This window comes from Vulpes vulpes, chromosome 11 (genome assembly GCF_048418805.1).
Source record: "Vulpes vulpes isolate BD-2025 chromosome 11, VulVul3, whole genome shotgun sequence".
Taxonomy (NCBI): Eukaryota; Metazoa; Chordata; class Mammalia; order Carnivora; family Canidae; genus Vulpes; species Vulpes vulpes.
In genome coordinates this window covers 81,875,402-81,897,001 of record NC_132790.1, presented here as the reverse complement: position 1 = coordinate 81,897,001, position 21,600 = coordinate 81,875,402, and the positions used below count along the sequence as shown (strand labels likewise).

The 21,600-nt window shown below is 37.2% G+C and overlaps 1 protein-coding gene across 14 annotated transcripts in view; it reads right to left on the bottom strand.

Annotated features, from left to right (window-relative positions):
* Window positions 1-269: 269 nt before the first annotated feature.
* Window positions 270-21,600, bottom strand: part of CEP63 (centrosomal protein 63) — a 55,648-nt gene continuing 34,317 nt past the window's right edge. For 6 of the 14 annotated variants that reach the window (XM_026015451.2, XM_026015450.2, XM_072726905.1 and 3 more), the window contains 9 exons: window positions 19,204-19,437; window positions 16,013-16,152; window positions 15,053-15,190; window positions 12,259-12,373; window positions 11,006-11,203; window positions 8,618-8,704; window positions 4,011-4,216; window positions 2,930-3,209; window positions 270-784 (listed from right to left, as the gene is read on the bottom strand). In XM_026015451.2, the coding sequence (XP_025871236.2) occupies window positions 626-784; window positions 2,930-3,209; window positions 4,011-4,216; window positions 8,618-8,704; window positions 11,006-11,203; window positions 12,259-12,373; window positions 15,053-15,190; window positions 16,013-16,152; window positions 19,204-19,437 (1,557 nt within the window). In that variant the 3' untranslated portion in view covers window positions 270-625. The remainder of the gene's footprint in view (window positions 785-2,929; window positions 3,210-4,010; window positions 4,217-8,617; window positions 8,705-11,005; window positions 11,204-12,258; window positions 12,374-15,052; window positions 15,191-16,012; window positions 16,153-19,203; window positions 19,438-21,600) is intronic. The other 8 variants (XR_011995270.1, XR_011995269.1, XR_011995268.1 and 5 more) reach the window with 4 other exon arrangements.

The following is a 21,600-nucleotide window of genomic DNA, read 5'->3' as shown; positions in this document are numbered from 1 at the left end:
ACACCTTCTGCACATTGAGATCTTTGCCCTTTAAACATCTCAGTAATGCAGATGCCATTTCCATCTGACATTCCATAGGCACCCCACACCTCAAACCAGCCCATTCTCTCCTTTTCCCTCTCTCTCATACTTGTGTTCAGAGTAAGAGAGAGCTTCCTGTCCAAGCTATTTTGCCCTTGTACATGCTACCAACACAACTGGCTAGTAAGCAGCAACACCAGGACATCAGTCTGGATCAGTTTGACTCTGAAATCCATACTCCTACCACATGCCTCTTTAGTTGCTTTATTTTCAATTTGTGTCATAAAATCTTTAGTCTATAGCTATTCACATTTAAGTCAAGAGAAAATATCACTTTATAATAAATATTAATGTGAGGGAAAAAAAGTCAAGCAAAGTGGTTTATTCTTACAGGTTATTGCTGGTTATTGCTATTCTTCCAACAAACCAGTGCAGTGACAATGCCTTAGAGAAGTATCAGTTCTTCAGACTTCTTCACAACAGTGTTAGGATGTCTCATCTTTGCAATTTTTCTGTTTGTATTTTGAAGAGACACTACTTTGGGTGACAACAACTCTTTCAGGGTCCATTTTTCTTCCCAGATTTGTGATATTTTTTAAAGAGGTTACTTGAGGGTTGTGAACTGTTTCACTGTCTTTTCACTCTCTCTTTTAAGTTCTTCAATATGGGCGTCCAGGCGCTCTAGAATATGATGCGACCTCAGCTCCTCCTCTTCCAAAAATCTGGTAGCTATTGAACCAAGAGGAGATACAGGCAAGGGACACTAGAGGAGAAACAAATTTTGACATATGTAAACTGAGCAGTATACTTCTCAGATGCAATTTCATGCTATTTTCTAACTAAAAATATTAAAAGGTGACTTTTTAAAAAATACTTTTTTTCTGAAATTTGTTTTTATTCTAATGGTAAGACAGTAAAGAAAAAAAAAAAAAAGAGGGTGCCTGGATGGCTCAGGCACAGTTAAGCATCTGCCTTCAGCTCAGGTCATGATCCCAGGGTATTGGAATCAAGCCCTGAGGCACGCTCCCTGCTCAACAGGGAGTCTGCTTCTCCCTCTCCCTCTGGTCCTCCCTCCTGCTCATTCATTCTCTCTCTCTCTCTCTCTCTATTTAAAATAAATAAATACAATCTTTAGGGGAAAAAAGAAGTTGTTCCATAAAAATTATCACAGACCTCTTCCTTGCTGACCTAAATTATATAGATGTAAAGTATCATATAAACATATTAGTTATGGGTCTGAAGAATATCTCTGTTTAGACTTTGTATGAAGTATATAAATAGCCTTTAAGAGCCTTTAATACCCCAGAAGAGAGTATACTCAAGGTCTGTTATTTAAGATTCACTTTTAAACTCTGAATATGTTACTTTGATTTTAAAGCAGAACAAATCTACTGTGAAATCAGTACTTTCACTCCTTCAAAAACCTCAATCCATAATCCCTCATCTGAAACTCCAGGGGCCACCATGGTATTTCAGAAACCAGACCTCAGAAAGGTAATATAGGACATGCACCACACACTGTCCCTCCTCACTTGCAGTAGTTATTTCTAGAGTCACTTCAAACACTGAGTTAGTGAATAACGAATTACTGCTCCTTGGGGAAACACACACACACACACACACACACATGCACAGACTATCATCCTAAAAACAACTCATCCTGGTAGGCTCCATTTTCTTTATTTAACAGAAAAGAAAACGAGGTTCAGAAGTTTGAAGTGACTTGCCTAAGGCCATTCCACTAACAGGTGCCAGAGTTGGGATTCCAACCCTGTTCAGCAGGCGCCAGAGCTCATACTCCTGGCACTACACTGCAATGTCCCCAACTCCTCCCCCTCTGGTCACCTCTGTGTGACAGCTGGACTGGAGGCACCTTGGCCAACCTCAGCAGGGAATGTGCAAGCCTGGGGATTCAAATTTTTCCCAGCTCTGCACATGACCACAAGCGACTATAGGAGTCCCTATAGTATTGACAGGGGGTTACAAATAGCTTAGCGAGTAGGCAATTCACAAAACCAGAATCCATAACTGACAAAGATCAACTATATTACCTTAGTGGAATCTGAGGTAATGTCCCATAATCAAACATATTGATATTTCTGAAGGAAAATGCTAGATGGGATTAAATAAAGTCTATGCATATTATGACATTGGTTCAGTTCAGGGCAGGTTTTCGTGCCAAATAAGTTTTGCTGCTAAACATAGGAAGGAAGTTTTCAGAAAGTTTTTGAATTTCTGAATCACATGTAAGTGAAGTGGATACTTATTTAAAAAAAAAAAGAAAAAAGAAAGAAAACCTTTCCGTGGACTTGTCAGTACATTAAAAAGTCAAAAATACTGAACTTTCCACAGGTGTGGGACCATTAACTGGTGAGGCAATGAATGGCTAGAGGCAAGTGCTTCAAGTCTGCATAGCAGGTGCAGGAACATGGGGCCAGTGCCATGTCACACTTTGTGGTTCCGAATCCATGTTCTGGACACGTCAAATGCAGTTCCTTCCTCTGCCTCCACCCACCCTCTATGTCCCTTTCCCACAGTTCCTTCCTTCTTCACTGTCTATACCTCAGTACTATCTTGGCATCCAGAAATATTCCTTGAACCAACCATTCCAATATAAAATCAACCCTCTCTGAAAAAGGAAAGGAATTTCCAAATTAGGATTAAAAATAAAGGAATAGCTATTAATTTTCGGAACTAAAATGAATTTTGAAAAGCAATCATGGCTCAATGTGTCTTGACAAGCAAAATCATAAGACAGACATACATGAGAATAATATGGAGTACTTAAGATAGAGAACTAGTAAGAAACAGACAAACACACTCCATCACCCTCCCTTTCCCTTCAAATAAAAAATAAAACCAAACTAAACAGACTTAATAAACTAGTAAGATCAGAAAGTTTCCATACCGAAGATATAAACTCTTCTTCATCATTTATACTCTCAGAGATAGTGTCAGAATAATTGGCTTCGTTTGTATCTAGCACTGAAGGCAAAGAGTTAGTTTTACACAGAAAGTTAGAAGGCAAAGAGACGGTGGAACTGTAAGGGGTGATCTGAGAACTCAGGGGGCTGAGGACCCTGGACATGGGCTCTATACTATCCGACGCTTGTCGTCTCGGAGAATGAAGACCTGTTTTGTAGTGCTCAGTCTTTACTCCATCATCTCTGTACGGGCCATGGGTTGGCCTGGATAGCAGATTAGAAAACAAAACAAATATAAATTGTAGTAACTTTTCTCTTTTAACATAGAACTGTTACAGGAAGTTCACTTAAAAATAAAGGAACAGGCTAACCAGTAAGGCTGTAATATACAAAGTGAGCAGCCCACTTAGACCACATGTTCCTTCCATCCATTCAGGCCCAATATCTAATCCCCACTGCCAGGCCCCGGCCCTCAAAGGAGTACAATAGAGCAAGGAAGACAAGCTGCCAGAGTAACTTAGTGTGTTTGGTGCTAGGCCAGAGGGAAGTACTGTGCATACAGAAGGGCGCCTAACGTCCTCTGGGGTTGAGGTGACAGTGGAGGTGAGGTGTCAGCAGAGGCTTTGGTAGGTAGGAAAACATAGGAGCCATATAATAAGAGCTGAAGCCAGGTGGATTTCCATGGAATGCTGACTTCCTATGGTAACAGCTTATAATTAATTGACCAAAAATACAAAGGAAGTTTTCTTAATATGAAAAGCTAATTTCTACTTCTCATGGTACTGGTGGGGTTAGAGAGGTGGGAGGCAGCATGGAAAGGCTTGGGGAAGCAAGGACATTGTTTATACATATGTCTAGAGTGTGTGAAACTAAAACTTGAAAAAACTGCTATACAACCCCCTGCCATTTATTAACCTCACAGTAGCTTTACTTGTATATCCTGTACTTCAGAGTCAAACATAAAGTCGTTTGAGGAAGATTTAATTTCTGGAAGTCTGAAATTATTCTCAAAGAAATGAGAATTATAATGGTACACATTTTAAGTAAACCGTGAAGAAATTTTACTTGAACTCTGTATTCTTGAACTCAGGTGCTCTGTTGTGTGTTGGTTTAAAGATCCTGTCATGGTTTTTTTTGCATATATGAGTAGAAATCTCCAGCTTAGATTTAGTATCCATCAAATCTTTCTGTAGTTGTTGATTTTCAGACACTAATTTATTTAATGCCTCAATATAATTCTCCTGGAGGTCTGCTAGTGAAATCTCTTTTGCCTAATAAAAAAGAATACCAGAGTTAAATAAGAATACCTGGATCTGTGATACCACTGGTGGGAAATTACATTTTTTTTTCTTTTTAGTTGTATCTATTTCATCTATGGCTTTACTTTGGAAAAAGTAAATATTTGTGTTTGCCCCCCTATGAGAAAAAAAGTGTTGTCTCTTACAACACTTTTGGAAAATTAGGAGTGCAGTGAGCTTCCCTGATGTGTCAGGGAATATCTGAGGAGCTAGAGGAAGGCTGGAGCTCAGATGGAGGAAAGCTGTAAGTGAGAATCAGAAAGAGAAAAAAGAAAGAAAATAGCAGTCATGGGTTCTTCCAGAGTATCTATGGAAGAAAATTGAACGAAAATTGCGAGACCTAGTTCAAAGAAAGACATGTGAACAAAAGGTTCTGAAAAGGAATTCCAGCTGGCAAGGACAACTTTTAAATTAGTACTTTCTGGTCTTAAGGACTTTTACATAATATCAGTACCTATTCTAGTATGTGAAATCAACGTGAAATACATGGTAAAACAGTAGGAATTCCTACTGTGATCTGGTCTGGGTTCTGTGATCATTAATTTTATTGCTTTTCAATTCTAGGTGTTTCCTGGTAACTATACCTGAAAAAATTATGGTCTGGACCATGTTTTGTTTTTTGTTTTTTTTTAAGATTTTATTTATTCCTGAGTGACAGAGAGAGAGAGAGAGAGAGAGAGAGAGAGGCAGAGACACAGGCAGAGGCAGAAGCAGGTTCCAAGCAGGGAGCCCAAGGCAGGACTTGATCCCAAGTCTCCAGGACCATGCCCCGGGCCAAAGGCAGGCACTAAACCACTGGGCCACCCAGGGATGCCCTGTTTTTTTCTAATGACAAAATATTTCATTAACATTCTGAAAAATTTAGTAATTTTCTTTGGAATTTAATATGATTTTTAGCTTGGTCTCTTCTGTAAAGATTTTCTGAAAGTAAGCTGTTCAAAAGTGGCTTAACAACAGAATTAAAACAAACTTTAAAATGCAGCCTTCAACTACCTGAGTACCAGCAGTGACAATAAGTTACAAAATTTTTCAATAAGCTGTCAATGCCAGTTAAAATCTAAAAAAAAAATATATATATATATATGGCAGGACATAGAAGTTAAATTACAAACTATGGTCGATTTTTTTAAAGGAGGAAAAGAATTTTATCAGAGCTACTGCTTTGATTATTAAGATAATTAGATAATTTCATTAAAATGGCTATCTAATCCAAACATTCATTTGTGAAAGTAATTCTACCTTCCTAGGTGGTAAAATGCAAGGCAGAACTTTCTAAAAATTATTCTCAGTACCTACAGTATATTCCCACTACGTGTAACTTCAAAACCAGAGTAGGTTTAAACTGCTTGACAGGATTTTGCTCAGCCAGAGTCTGATATTTGAGATCATTAAATATATATATATTTTAAAAGATGCTGCTTTGCCTTTGCCAGGCATCTTTTAAAGTTTTCTCAAATTTATTATTTTATTAACAACAATTACAGAAAAATTAATGTGAGAGGTAATATAAAAACTGGGTGCCAAGCAAACGCTGGGCTATGTGAAGAAAGAACAGGACTATAACTGTTAGATGAGAGTTTGAAGAGAAATCAAAGCTCAACAGAATCTCTGGTCCTCGTCTGGTTTAAGCACTCCTGAGAGTTCCTAACTTAAATATGAAGGGGTAATCATTACATAAGATTCTCTCAATCAGGTATTGCCGAATCCTGAGCCTTTTGAAGATCCTGTAGTAAAAATCAGATTGGTTCTTGGCTTTTCCCACTATTAGCTTTATATTGGTTTTATCGGAGCAAATAAAAGTCTTCCTTCCTTCTTTCCTCCCTCTCTCCATCCAACTTCCCCCTTACAAAGGGTTTAGCTGCTATTTCCCCTCCTCTCTTTCCCATCCCTTGTGGGTTTGCACTTTAAAAAATCCTTTCATGTTAGAGGGATTTGGGAAGGAACAAGATTAGATACATATTTTCATCTGCCACCTAAATGACTACATAATATTTCATAGTATAGCCACAGATTACCCATCCCCCTTAGAGGCTAACATTTAGTTTATTTCAAAATTTTGTACATTACAAATAACACCAGAATGGCCATTTCCACACATTTGCTGCTACAGGATGGGTTCCTTGGGAATGCAAACTGATATGACCTTTCTGGAGAACTATTAGGCAATGACTATCAAAATCAGAAATGCACATGACCCAGGAGTTTATAGGCTATATATATTTACAAGTTTAATGGATATTGCTAAATTATCCTCTAGAAAGGCTGTATCAATTCACTTTCTCATTAACAGAGCATGAGAGCCTGTTGCCCTATATCCCTGCCAATACTGGCTATATTCATTTTTAAAAATCATTGTCAAGGGACAGCCTGGGTGGCTCAGCGGTTTAGCACCACCTTCATCCCAGGGCGTGATCCTGGAGACCCGGGATCGAGACCCACGTTGGGCTTCCTGATGGAGCCTGCTTCTCTCTCTGTCTCTCTCTGTCTCTCTCTCTGTCTCTTAGGAATAAATAAATAAAACATTAAAAAAAATCATTGTCAAGCCAGTTAGCTAAGAAGTATTTATTTAGTTTTGATTATTAGGGAGGCTGAAAAGCTTTTCTCGTTTATTTAATTTTGCATCACTTCTATGCATTATCTATTTTCTTTGTCTATTTTTCTACTGGATTCCAATCTTTTATTATCTTTCCAGGAAATCTTTATATTAATATTTTATATTAACTTCTATTTGTAGGTTGTTTCCCCAGTCTATTAGTCTTTTTTTATGGGATCTTTTGCTACCCACAAATTTTATATTTTTATGTTGTAAAATTGTTTATATTATAAAATTCTTTGTGGCTTCATGATGGTAAGCAAATCTTACTGTTCCAAAAAATTATAAAAATAGTCCTCAATATTTTTATTTTATATTTTTTTATTTGAATACAATTTGCCGGGCAGCCTCGATGGCCCAGCGGTTTGGTGCCACCTCCAGCCTGGGTGCCGCCCAGGATCGAGTCCCACATCAGGCTCCCTGCATGGAGCCTGCTTCTCCCTCTGCCTGTGTCTCTGCCTCTCTCTCTCTCTCTGTCTGTCACGAATAAATAAATAAAATCTTAAAAAAAAATAAAATAAAATAAATTCAATTTGCCAACATATAGCCTAATACCCAGTGCTCATCCCATCAAGTACCCTGGCTCATTGCCCTTCATCCAGTTACCCCATCCCCCCATCAACTTCCCCTTCCACAACCCTTTGTTTATCAGAGAGTCCTCAACGTTTTCTTTTACTTGAAATAAAGTATTCATTTAGTGTTTTGCACTTTCTCCCAGCCCAGCCTCCCTAGTCCATGATTGTGAAATTAAAACTACTTAGTAGCAAATAGGGGCGCTGTATAACCAAACCTCTCTGGAGGCACACACACAGTCTCTGGAAATGCAGAAAGAAAGAATTTCTACAATCTTTGGGCTTTTGAACAACACCAAAAAGACATAGGTCAGAATTGATGGGTCATTTTGCAAATTATAAGAATTTTATAACAAAATAGCTCAAAGGACATCCATACACAGTTAATGAACTCACTGTTAACTAAGCATGTTCTTGTTTCACAGGAGCTAGCACACACTTCTTATCCTATTAGAAAGGCAAGAATCCTATCTTATTCATCCTTGTGTCCGTTATGTTGTCTATTAAAATATTTTGAGCATAAAAGATTCTATAATATTTGACTAAACTAACTATATCCTATATAAATATAACTAAAACCAAATTATGGAAAAGATGATATATTTTATAAGAAAAATATTTATAAACATAGTAATTATAACAATAATAATAATAGCATCTAACATTTATTGTGTATTAACAAATGTCAGGCACTACATTAAGCACTTTGTATACATGTTGCCTAGTAAGAACACAGACTACACATGTATTTTGTCATATAAATAACATTAAAAAATCTTCCAATTGCTGAAGTGGAGAGTGATATTTTGCTTACTGCCATCATTGTCTTGACAACATTGTCTTGACTGTTTTATTGAGCAAGTTTCTGCACAAGGTTCATTCTGTAGTTTTATCTTAACTCTCTCTTTACAACAGCAATATTTACAAAGTGATTCCTTTAAAAGGCTTGGATAGGGGATCCCTGGGTGGCGCAGCGGTTTAGCGCCTGCCTTTGGCCCAGGGCGCGATCCTGGAGACCCGGGATCGAGTCCCACGTCGGGCTCCCAGTGCATGGAGCCTGCTTCTCCCTCTGCCTATGTCTCTGCCTCTCTCTCTCTCTCTCTCTCTCTCTCTCTCTCTCTGTGACTATCATAAATAAATTAAAAAATTAAAAAAAATTAAAAAATAAAAGGCTTGGATAACAGAAACACTGAAGTTTCTATTACGTACCTCATGTAAACCTAATTCCAATTTCATCACCATTTCAGAAAGATGACGATTTTCTAATTTGAGTGACTCCATCTGATCCAAAATCTCCTGAGAAGGGGAAAGCAGAAAAAAATGAACACATAAATCAAATGCATCTATAAAATTTTTCTATATATAATTTTCATCAGGCAAAGATGCATTTTTCATTCATATAAATATATGAAGAATATTTATATATGTAAGTTATATGTTATATATTATATGTAAATTAATATATTAATAAATATATATTTATATATAAATACCTTTCTAAAAAGATCTTTTAGGGATGTCTAGGAGGCTCAGTCAGTTAAGGTCCTGGGATTCAGCCCCAAGTTGATCCCAGAGGGAATCTCCTTCTCTCTCTGCACCTCTCTCCCCCACTCATGCATACTCTCACACACAAAAAATAAATAAATAAAAGCTAAAGAAATAAAGATTTTTTTAAAAAAGATGCATCAAGATGAAGTAATACAATGTATTTTAAAAATATTCTAAGGAGATGAATGAGTTCAGGGCACCTGGATGGCTCAGTCAGTTAAGCGGCTGACTTGATTGCAGCTGAGGTCTTGATCTCGGGGTCCTGAGATTGAGCACCACATAAGGGCTCTGCACTCAGTGAGAAGTCTGCCTGAGATTCTCTCCCTCTCCCTCTGCCCCTCCTGCTCTCTTCTCTCAAATAAATAAATAAATCTTTACCAAAAAAAAAAAAAAAAGATAATGATGAATGAGTTCACTGGTCAATCTCTCCCACTCTCCAGTGTTGTTTCCTCTCATGTGGCTTCTACCTCCAACATCATATGGACTATACTCCTTTCACAAGAGAATATAGACATACCTCAGAGATGTTGTGGGTTCAGTCCCAGAGCACCACAATAACACAAATATCACAATAAAATGAGTCAAATGAATATTTTGGTTTTCCAGTGCATACAAAGTTATGTTTATGCTATACTGTACTCTATTAAGTGTGCAATAGCATTAAGTCTAAAAAAATATGTACTTTAATTTAAAAACACTTTTTTGCTAAAAAATGCTAACCATCACCTGAGCTTTCAGTGAGTTATAATTATGATCACAGATTATCAGATAAATATAAAAATAATGAAAATGTTTAATATATTCCAAGAATTACCCAAATCTGATTACAGAGACATGAAGTGAGAAAATGCTGTTGGAAAAATCGAGTTGACTGACTTGTTCATCACAGGGTAGCCACAAACCTTCAATTTGTGAAAAAGGTGACATCTGCAATGCTCAGTAAAGCAAAGTAGAAAAAACAGAGGTGTGCCTATAACTTACTCTCTGTCCCCATTCTCCTCAGCTTGTCTGCCTGAAAAGTCTCCTGCCCTTCCTTGGTTTTCTGCTTCCTTTATGAAAACAATCTAGTTTCCTTCCTTATTGCTATTTTTTTTCTTTAGCTCTATTCCAACACCTTTTTCCCATAAAGGCAGTTTCCTAAGTGTGGTTCAATCTCTGTCTTCATCTCTATGCTTTCTCACCACAATTTCTAAGTCTCTCAGGGTGTTTCAAATGCCAACTCCACACAGAGATGCCCACAGCCAAATATCTCACCCAGATTGTAATCCTGAACTCCAGGTCTTCTGTGGAATTGACTATTAGTTATTTCCCCACAAACATCCAACTTTAATCTCAAATCAGTGTCCCTTCCACCAGCTTCTCTATTTTGTATGACTTACATACAAATTCAGTATCTGCCCTAACCTGCTCCCTATCTTTTCTCTATTTCACTAAAGAGTATCACTCTCCACTCAGCTGCCCATGTTGCAATCCAGAGTGACACCTTTCCCTAACTGTCTAACTCGCTCTCCCTGTCCAATCAACTGCAAAGCCTACTCAATTTTACCAGCCAGATAACTCAGAATTCCAGCATTTTCCTCCACCTCCCCTGCCCACCGCTCAGACCACCATCTTACTGCTATAAGAGTATCCAAGTGGTCTGTCTCCTTGCGCACTCTCCATAGCACAACCACAGAGACCCTCGATGCCTGTTCACAGGTGTTCTCCACTGGCCTTAAGAGAACACTAAGCCCTTCACATGCTGGCAAGGCCCTTCAAGAGCCAGTCCCTGCTTTCTAGTCCCATCCCTTGCTGCACTCACCCCGTGTGTACTCTAGCCTGTCCCAGGGAACACGTCACACTCTCAGCGTGCACAATAGACACAGCCTCTCTACTCTGTACCCATTCTCGCCTCCCCACCAATCCTCACAGAATGTTAACCAGCACACCCCAGCCCAAAGCAGGAGTCTTATAAAAATTTGCTGAATTAAATACTATGAAAATTATATCTGTACTAAATTCAATCTTCAAAAACACTTCAAATGAAGAGAGTTTTTGTTCAAGCTTCACCTTATGTTCTACAGCTTTTTCTTCTGCCTTTTGTATTTCTGCTTTGAGTCGCTTTTCCATGTCAGAGGATGAGCTTCTAGTGGAAGCAATAGTGATGTCTCGCTGGTGTAATTCCCGAGTTAGCTGTGAGATTTCCATCTTCATTCCTTCTAATGCAGAACTGTAACTTTGTTCAGCCTGTAAAATCTGTTCTTTCAACTACAAAGAAACAGAAAGGAAAGCATAAAAAACAAAGAGAAAGCATGATAGATAAATATGTTAACAGTTAAAATAGTAAGGTAATTTTTACCTTACCCCCAAGACATGATTTTTTCCCTTGATTAAGTCTGCAAGAAATTAGCAATTTACCAAATTGTATGTCTACACTGAAAGTCAGATGGCTATATTATTAATAATTTATTAATCTCAAAACAGAGAGATGGGTTATTCAAATGCTGAGAACCTGTGTCAAAAGTCCATGCACACATTACTTAGAGGACAGCACTTGCGACCTTCATTCTTTTTTTACGTTGCAAAGCTAAAAATTTTGTTTTATAGCTTCCTTGTCCACAGAAGACAACAGAAAGGCAAGAGGAAGAAAGAAGATAGAAGTAATCTCAAGTAAGTAATAAAAACTATGAGTCAAACACAGCAGCCAGGGCCCATTAATGTAGACACAAACAGCTCTGCATACCTCAATAGCCAGTGCAGATATTAACTATACCATAGCACAGAATACATACCCATAACCACTTCCAGTCAGTAAGCAAAAATAAATGCTAGTTCATACAATATCTTTTTTTTTTAAGACTTTATTTATTCATGAGGGACACAGAGAGAGAGAGGCAGAGACACAGGCAGAGGGAGAAGCAGGCTCCATACAGGAAGCCCCATGTGGGACTCGATCCCGGGACTACAGGATCATGCCCTGGGCTGAAGACAGGCACCAAACCACTGAAACACCAGGGATCCCTACAATATCTTTTTGAAAGCAAAAGTGTAAATCTTCTAGAAAGTTTTTCATCAAAACATGTTTAAAATAAAGCTTAGAGTTCAAAGAGGATAGGCTTCAATTATCTTGAAAACATTTATATGGCATCTCTGAGGATGACAAAGACTCCCTAAGCAATTCCAGGTACATGTCTACTCCTGAATATCAAGTGGCTCTTTGGACCACATTTTCCTCTCATTAAATCTACTCCTATAACCTCTCAACTCACAGCCCAGTCCTTAAATACATACAACTTGGCAATTGCAGGCAGGCAGATTTTTACCTTCTTAATCTCTGCCCTGTATTCATTGTTATGTAGTTCCATCTTCTTCAATTCTTCATATTTTTCCATTAGTTCTTGGCTCAGTTGTTTACATGTTGCACTCACAGACTCCAAGCTGTATGTATGACATAAATATAATCACAGAACTTAAAACAAAAATCCTAAAACACCCACAGACTCAATTGTCTAACTTAGCTTTTTGATGTCCAAGTTAAATATCTTAAATATCACCTCCCACCCCAAATTAAAACTCATTTCTAATTTCCTCATCATCACCAGAGGCAACTAAATCCAATTCAAACTTCTGGAGATACTTTTGATTTCTATGTTTACCTAATATTCTTTCCCTCTGCTCAAAATTTAATTTAGAATGCTTAAATTCTAAAGATTACAGTAACTTCACTACTTTTCTCTCTCAAATTGTACAGCAGTTACTATCGTAATTTTAATCTCCACCATACTTAATTACAATTCTACCCTACACGCAGCTTCCAACTTGTCACCTTACTTAAGAATCAATCCCTCATGAGATATGAGAACCTCAGGGACACCATAACTCTCTTATCTCACCACTCATTTCTGCTAATAAAATCCTTTTGCTCCTTTCTTAGGGAATATTTTGTTCAAGCTAAACAACACAAATAAACTGCCTAAAATGGACTCCTTTTCCTATTTGCCTTTTGATAGAAAAAATATTTTTAAAGACATTGTTTATTACTGAACACTGGTATTTGTCTCCATGTATTTCAATTTTACCTATTTCTAAATATCCTAGAATGCCCATTTATTTGGTACTTAGTACATTAGTACTAGTACTAGTACTTAGTACATTAGTGTGTCAAACACTGAGGTAGAGCAAGAAGAAGAATCATAGATCCTCTTGTCATAGCTACAGATGGGAAAATTGGGACTTAAAAGAGACTCAGGGTCTAAGATCATACTTCAAGTCAAAAGTAAGAGGTAGGTCTTTAAAGCCTGATGGGAGCACAGTACAACACACCTACATGTAAAATACTAAAAAGTCAATCAATGGAAAATCTATGATAGAAAATGTAAATTTTAGTTTCAATATCAAAAAGAATAATAAGCTTTGGGGCACCTGGCTGGCTCAGTCAGTTAATCAAGACTAATTTCAGCTCAGGTCATGATCTCAGGGCTGTGAGATCAAGCCCCACATTGGGCTGGTGCTGAGCATGGTGGACCCTGCTTAAGATTCTCCTTCTCCTTCTGCCCTCCATATCCCACCTTCCCTTGTTCATGCTCTCTCTCTCTCAAAAGAAAGAATAATAAACTTTATTTTATTCAATATAAAGTGCATATATATAACCTCAATAACGATATCCAAGAATATCTTAAGTATTCTAAGGTACAGAACAAATAAAGCAAAAACTATGTGTGTGCATAGTATTTAATATGTAAAGAAAATATCTGATGATTTCCAAAAACAGAAATAAAAAGTAAAAAAAGTATCACCTAAAGATAAACTTGAAAGGGTAAAATGGCAATATTTTTGTTGTTTAAAGGCTAATAATTCATATATTTTTAAATATATGAATTACATATAGAATTACATATTTTTACATATAGAAAATGTTAGTATACAAATGAGCACAATTCGCATTTAAAACAAAATATCAACCTCTTCCCAGTCACAAAGTTTAGAGGTATGACAAACAAAACAGAAGTTTACAAGTATGATGACGAAGCAAGTGAGCTACCCAAATTTTTCCATGCTATCTGCTATAGCAGAGATGTGGATTCAACCAGCAGCCAAGGAAATAACTGACAGCACTTTGGGATGCAAGGAGCACCATGTGCCTGGTATGGCTTTGCTGAGAGCAGCTCCAGTGAGGTGGCTGGTAGAGGGCAGAGCCTAACAGAAGATGTTCTACACAGGAAAATGTAAAATTAAAATTAATATAGTCAGTATAGAAAACTCTTTTGAAGAATCTGATTTTGAAGGAGAGCAGAGAAATATGGGAATAATTTGATAGGGATATAGGATTCAAGGATGGTTTTGATTTTTTTGCAATATGGGAAATATTAAATCCTACTTTATATCAGTAGGAATGATTTAGCAGTGAGGCAGAACTTGATGATGTAAAAAGAAAATAAAAAACTGTGCAAAAGGACATGACTGAAGTCTTAGGGGAACAGACATGTCATCCATCATCAACTCATCCACTCTAACAGACTATGGGCACAGATGTAGACAGACTGGTAGATTTGGTGGTAGAAAAATTAGGAAGCCCTTCTTTCATTGCTTCTGTTTTATCTGTGGATGCTAGAGGAAAAAAAAACTTATTTTTTTACTAAGATTATTTTTTTCAAAGATTTTATTTATTTATTTAAGAGAGAGAGTGAGTGTGCACAAGTGGGGAGAGGAGCAGAGGGAGAGAGACAGGTGGACTCTCCACTGAATATAGAGCCTGACTCAGGGCTCAATCTCATGACCCTGAGCCGAAATCAAGAGTCAGATGCTGGGAGCCTGGGTGGCTCAGTGGTTGAGCGTCTGGCCTTTGGTTCAGGGCGTGATCCGGGATCCTGGGATCAAGTCCCATATCGGGCTCCCTGCAAGGAGTCTCTTCCTTGTCTCTTTCTCTCTCTGTGTGTGTCTCTCATAAATAACTAAATAAAATCTTAAAAAAAAAAAAAAAAAGTCAGATGCTTAACCAATGAGACACCCAGGCACCCCTTCCCTAAGACTTTTATATTAGTTTACTTTATCAATATGATGATCAAAAATCATTTTTAACAACTTGAACATTCTTGAAATGGGCATGTAATTATCTACCTGCCTTCCAAACGAGTCACTTCTGCCTGCAGAAGTTCTTCACTACTGTGGGTGAAATCAAGCTGGGACAGCACATTGCCTAAGTCCCCCTGTCCTTGTGAGGTGTACCTCCTCGCTGTCTGTGACTCCTGCAGTGACCTAAAAAAGGACAGAGGAGGATGGTTAAAGGCCTCTGATCTTTGCAAATAAAACAATGCACAATTAGTTCATATTTTCCAATTGTTTTTGGTAATGAAACTCTTTGGAACTCTTCAGCTTGTCTCCTGCTTCATGAAAAGAACACTTAGACTAAAGAGGTTAAGAAATGATATTCTCAAAAAAGTCAGCAGCAGTTTACTCCTTATAGGAGTAGGATTTGGCCCATTTTTCAAGGGAAAAAGACAAAATGACAAAACTTTTGTTTCCACTTGATACCTTGAGCCAAAGAAACTGAAAAGTTACAGGAAAGTTCTGGCAAGAATAGAAATGTGTACCAGACCTAAATCAAACAAAAGGAGCATAGCTCCTTCTATTACTTTCCACTACAAACCTCATGGAAATAATTCACATATAGGAACAAAATGTGTTTTAGGATTTTTTTTAAAATTAGCTATTTCGATAGCTGGTTTTTAATGATGGTGATAAGCAGTTACTAATCATGACCAAGAAACAGAGACCTTTCATGAGACATGGATTCCAAATCCTTTCACATTTGAAGTTTCACCAAGGATACAGATTTGACCAACTGGTTTCTATTTTCTAAACATTATAGTCTTTTGGTTAGGGACCCAAATTGGAGCCAAAAAAAAACCCCAAATCACACAAAATTTTATAAAACCACAAAAATTTAACTCAGAATTAAAACCGAATGAGAAAACCCATAACATAATCAAACACAAAATTATGAATATGTAATATTAAAACTGGTGCTCAATGCCAAACCACCAGGTGGCTACAATTAAAATTTAAGATTAAATATACCTTATGGCCTCTACCGAGTGTTGAGTGTCAGCTGGCTTTAACTTTGCTTGGAGCTTCTCCTTTTGCATTCTTTCCTCATGCATGAAATTTTCTTTAGACTGAAGAGTTGCTTTTAATTCTCTCTTTTCTTCCTGCAGAATCTAAAAAATACTCAGAAAAAAAGTCAGATGTCATTTGCAATGTTTCCATTTCATGAGAATAGGAAGCCAGGGAGTCAGACTATAGCAGGTACAAGGTACAGAACCCTTATTGTTAATAAGGCTATCAATGTCTGATCCATTAGCTACAGAGTAGAAAAGAAACCATGGATTCTTGTACTGGGTTCTAGGTTAATTTTTTTTAAGTTCTTATTTAAATTCTAGTTAGTTAACAAAGAGTGTTGGGAAAATTGTACAGTCACATATAGAAGAATGAAACTGCACCACTTTCTTATGCCATACACAAAAATAGACTCAAAACGGATAAAAGACCTAAATGAGAGACAAGAATCCATCAAAATCCTAGAAGAGAACACAAGCAGCAACCTCTTTGACCCTGGCCACAGTAACCTTTTGCTAGACACATTTCCAAAGGCAAGGGAAACAAAGACAAATATGAACTATAAGGACTTCATCAAGATAAAAAGCTTGCAGGGGATCCCTGGGTAGCGCAGCGGTTTGGCGCCTGCCTTTGGCCCGGGGCGTGATCCTGGAGACCCGGGATCGAATCCCACATCGGGCTCCCGGTGCATGGAGCCTGCTTCTCCCTCTGCCTATGTCTCTGCCTCTCTCTCTCTCTCTCTCTCTCTCTCTCTCTCTCTGTGACTATCATAAATAAATAAATAAATAAAAATTAAAAAAGAAGAAAAAAGATAAAAAGCTTGCACAGCAAAGGAAATAGCAAAACTAAAAGGCAACCTACAGAATGGGGGAAAATATTTGCAAATCTCTTATTAAATAAAGGGCTAGTAACCCAAATCCATAAAGAATTTATCAAACTCAACACCCAAAAAACAAAAAATCCAGGCAAGAAATGAGCAGAAGACATGAACAGGCATTTCTCCAAAGAAGACATACAAATGGCCAACAGATACATGAAAAAATGCTCAACATCACTCGGCATCAGGGAAATACAAATCAAAACACAATGATATGAAAAGCCCACGGTGAATATCAGTCTCCATGGGGAAAAACTGAGAACTTTTCCCCTAAGGTCAGGAACATGGCCTGGATGTCCACTATCCAACACAGTACTAGAAGTCCTAGCCTCAGCAATCAGACAATAAAAAGAAATAAAAGGCATCTAAATTGGCAAAGAAGATATCACACTCTCACTCTTCACAGATGATATGATACCCTATATGGAAAACCCAAAATTGATAGAACTCATACAGGAATTCAGGAACTTGGCAGGATATAAAATCAAGGCACAGAAATCAGTTGCATTTCTATACACTAACAATGAGACAGAAGAAACAGAAATTAAAGAGTTGATCAATCCCATTTACAATTGCACCAAAAACCGTAAGATACCTAGGAATAAACCTAACCAAAGAGGAAAAGGATCTGTACTCAGAAAACTATAGAATACTCATAAAGAAATTGAGGAAAACACAAAGAAACAGAAAAACATCCCATGCTCATGAATTGGAAGAACAAATATTGTTAAAATGTCTATGCTACATAGAGCAATTTACACATTCAATGCAATCCCCATCAAAGTACCATCAACATTTTTTCACAGAGCTAGAAGAAGTAATCCTAAAATTTATATGGAACCAGAAAAGACCCTGAAGAGCCAAAGTAATGTTGAAAAAGAAAATCAAAGCTGGTGGCATCACAATCCCGGACTTCAAGTTCTAATACAAAGCTCAAACCATCAAGACAGTATGGTACTGACACAAAAACAGACACAGATCAGTAGAACAGAATAGAGAACCCAGAAATGGACTCTCAACTCTATGGTCAACCAACTTTTGACAAAGCAGAAAAGACTATTCACTGGTAAAAAGACAGTCTGTTCAGTAAATAACGCTGGAAAAACTGGACAGCCACATGTAGAAGAATGAAACTAGATCATTTCCTTATACCATACACAAAAAATAGACTCAAAATGGATGAAAGACCTAAATATGAGACAGGAAACCACCAAAATTCTAGAGAACACCACAAGCAGCAACCTTTATAAGACCAAAGGAACTTCCAAGCCACAGTAACTTCTTGCTAGACACATCTCCAAAGGCAAAGAAAACAAAGGCAAAAATGAACTATAAGGACTTCATCAAGAAAAAAAGGCTTTTGCACAGCAAAGGAAACAGTCGACAAAACCAAAAGACAACTCACAGAATGGGATAAGATATTTGCAAATGTCTTATCAGATAAAGGGCTAGTAATCCAAATCCATAAAGAATTTATCAAACTCAACACCCAAAAAACAAAAAACCTAAACAAGAAATGAAAAGACATGAACAGGCATTTCTCCAAATGGCCAACAGATACTTGTAAAAATGTTTCATATCACTTGGCATCAGAGAACTACAAATCAAAACCACAATGAGATACCACCTCACACTAGTCAGAATGCTAAAAATTAACAAGGTCGGAAATGACAGATATTGGTAAGGATGCAAAGAAAGGGGAACCATTGAACACTGTTGTTGTATGTGTGTATATATAATATATACCTCTGAAACTAATAAAAATAAATTTTAAAAAAATCCTAGTTAGTTAACATATAGTGCAATATTGGTTTCAGGAGTAGATTCCAGTGATTCATCACTTACATATATCACCCAGTGCACATCACAAGTGCCCTCCTTAATGCCCATCACCTAATTATCCCTTCCCACCACCCACTCTTCCCCTCCCGCAACCCTCAGTTTGTTCTCTATCTTTAGGAATTTCTTATGGTCTTCCTCCTTCTCCTTTTCCCTCCTCCCCCTATGTTCATCTGTTTTGTTTCTTTAATTCCATATATGAGTGAAATCATGGTATTTGTCTTTCTCTCACTTATTCCGCTTAGCATAATACACTCTAGTTTCATTCAAGTCATTGCAAATGGCACAATTTCATCTTTTTGATGGCTGAGTAATATTCCACTGTATATATACACAACATCTTTATCCATTCAGTTGATGGACTTTTGGGCTAACTATTTTCTCTTAAAAACGTGCGTATACACATTTCCCCAGCTATAGTAATTTTAAAACAAACCTCTAACAGTTTTTCAGATTCCCTCAATTTTTCTTCTTTTTGCCGCTGCTCTTGCATAACAGTCATATTCGTTCCAACCAAGTCATTGACCCTCATGGTAAGGCGCTCTATTTCCAACTCATTGGCACAGATAGTGTCATTGGCCCGCTCCAGCTTACTGCTCAGGTGCTGAATCTCCGACTGGCTGGACAGCTCCACAGACTCTAATTTCTGTTTCCGATTGGCAAGCTGAGCCTAGAAACACAGATTACCAATAGATAGAAGTGAAATTCTAAAAGGACAATTTATGAATAAGGAAGACTAAAATAAAACTGAGTTTTACTTCCATAAAAATGTAAAGCATTGGCTCATTTATAATAACCCACTCATGACCCAAAGAAACAAAAAAGCCTCTCGTGATAAGGACTGGGAATAGAAGGGAACTTTCTCAACTTGCTAAAGATGATTTAAAAAAATCTGTACAGCTAACATTATACTTAATAGTGAGAAACTCAAAGCTTTCTCACTAAGATCAGGTACTTAATAGTGAGAAACTCAAAGCTTTCACACTAAGATCAGGTACAAGGCAAACATATCCCCTTTCACTACTTCTTTTCAATATCAACTGCATGTCCTCCCTAATGCAATAAGGCAAGAAAAGGAAACAAGAGGTATACAGGTTGGGAAGGAAGACATAAAGTGGTCTTTGCTCAAGGATAACATGATCATCTACGTAGAAAATCGAATGAACAGCAAAAAAGAACTCTCTTGCAAAGTTGCTCAAAAGTTAAAAATAGCATCCTACCTTCTAGTGATCCCACTACTGAGCATTTACCCAACAAATACAAAACACTAATTCAAAGGGACACATGCACCCCTGTGTTTATAGTATTATTATTTACAATAGCCAAGCTATGGAAGCAGCCCAAGTGTCCATCAATTGATGAATGGATTAAGAAGAGATGATATATATGTATATACACACAATGGAATATTACCTATAAAAAGGAATGAAATTGTGCCATTTCCAATGACATGGATGAAGCTAGAGAGTATAATGCTATGAGAAATAAGTCAGAGAAACATTAATACCATATGATTTCACTCATTAGTGGATATAAGAAACAAAACAAGAACAAAGGGAAAAAGAGAGAGAAAGAAACATACTCTTAAAAAAAATTTATTTGGCAGAGATAGAGAGCACAAGCAGGAGGAGCAGCAGAGGAAGAGGGAGAAGCAGGCTCTCTGCTGAGCAGGGAACCTGATATAGCAGGACCCTGGGATCATGACCTGAGTCAAAGGCAGATGTTTAACCAACTGAGCTACCCAGGTGCCCCAAGAAACAGACTCTTAACTATAGAGAACTGATGGTTACCAGAGGGGAGGTGGGTGAGGGATGGGTTAAATAAGTGGTGAGGATTAAGAAGTACACTTGTGATGAGCACTGGATGATGTATGGAATTACTGAATCACTATATTGTACACCTGAAACTAATAAAACCCTATATATCAACTAACTAGAATTAAAATAAAAACTTCTTTAAAAAAGAAAAGAAAAACATCTCTCCTGGAATTAATAAGCAATTATAGCAAATTTGTAGGATATAAGGTTAATACACAAAACTTCTCACTTTTCTATATGCCAATAATGAAAATGTGGAATTTAAATTAAAAACAGGGTATCATTTACATTAATGCCTGAATAAATTAAATATTTAAGTATGAATAGAACTAAGTAAATACAGAATCTATTTAAGGGAAACTATAAAACTCTAATGAATTAAGTCAAAGCACTAAATAAATGGAAAGATACTACATGTTCATGGATAGGGGAACTCAATACTGTTAAGATGTCAATTCTTCCCAATGTGATCTATGGATTCAACACAATCCCACACAAGATCACAGAAAATCATTTTATGGATATTGAAAAACTGATTCTAAAGTTTATATGGAAAGGCAAAAGACTCAGATTATCCAACATAATATTGAAGAAGAAAAAAGTTGGAGGGCTGATGCTATTTGACTTCAAGATTTACTTATAAATCAATGGTTACCAAAACAGCATAATACTGGTGAAAGAAAAGACAAACAATTTAATAGAACTGAACAGAGAGCCCAGAAATGGACCCCATTAAATAGAGTCAATTGATTTTTGACAAAGGAGCAAAGGCAATACAATGGTACAAAGACAGTCTCTTCAACAAATGGTGCCGGAACAACTGGACATTCACAAACAAAAAAATAAATCTAGACACCTTCTAGTCTTCTTAAAAATTAACTCAAAATTGATCATATACCTAAATATAAAATGCAAAACTATAAAATTCCTAGGAGATAGCATAGAAGAAAACCTAGATAACTCTGGGTATAGGAATGCCTCTTTAGACATAACACCAAAGACATGAGTCCTGAAAG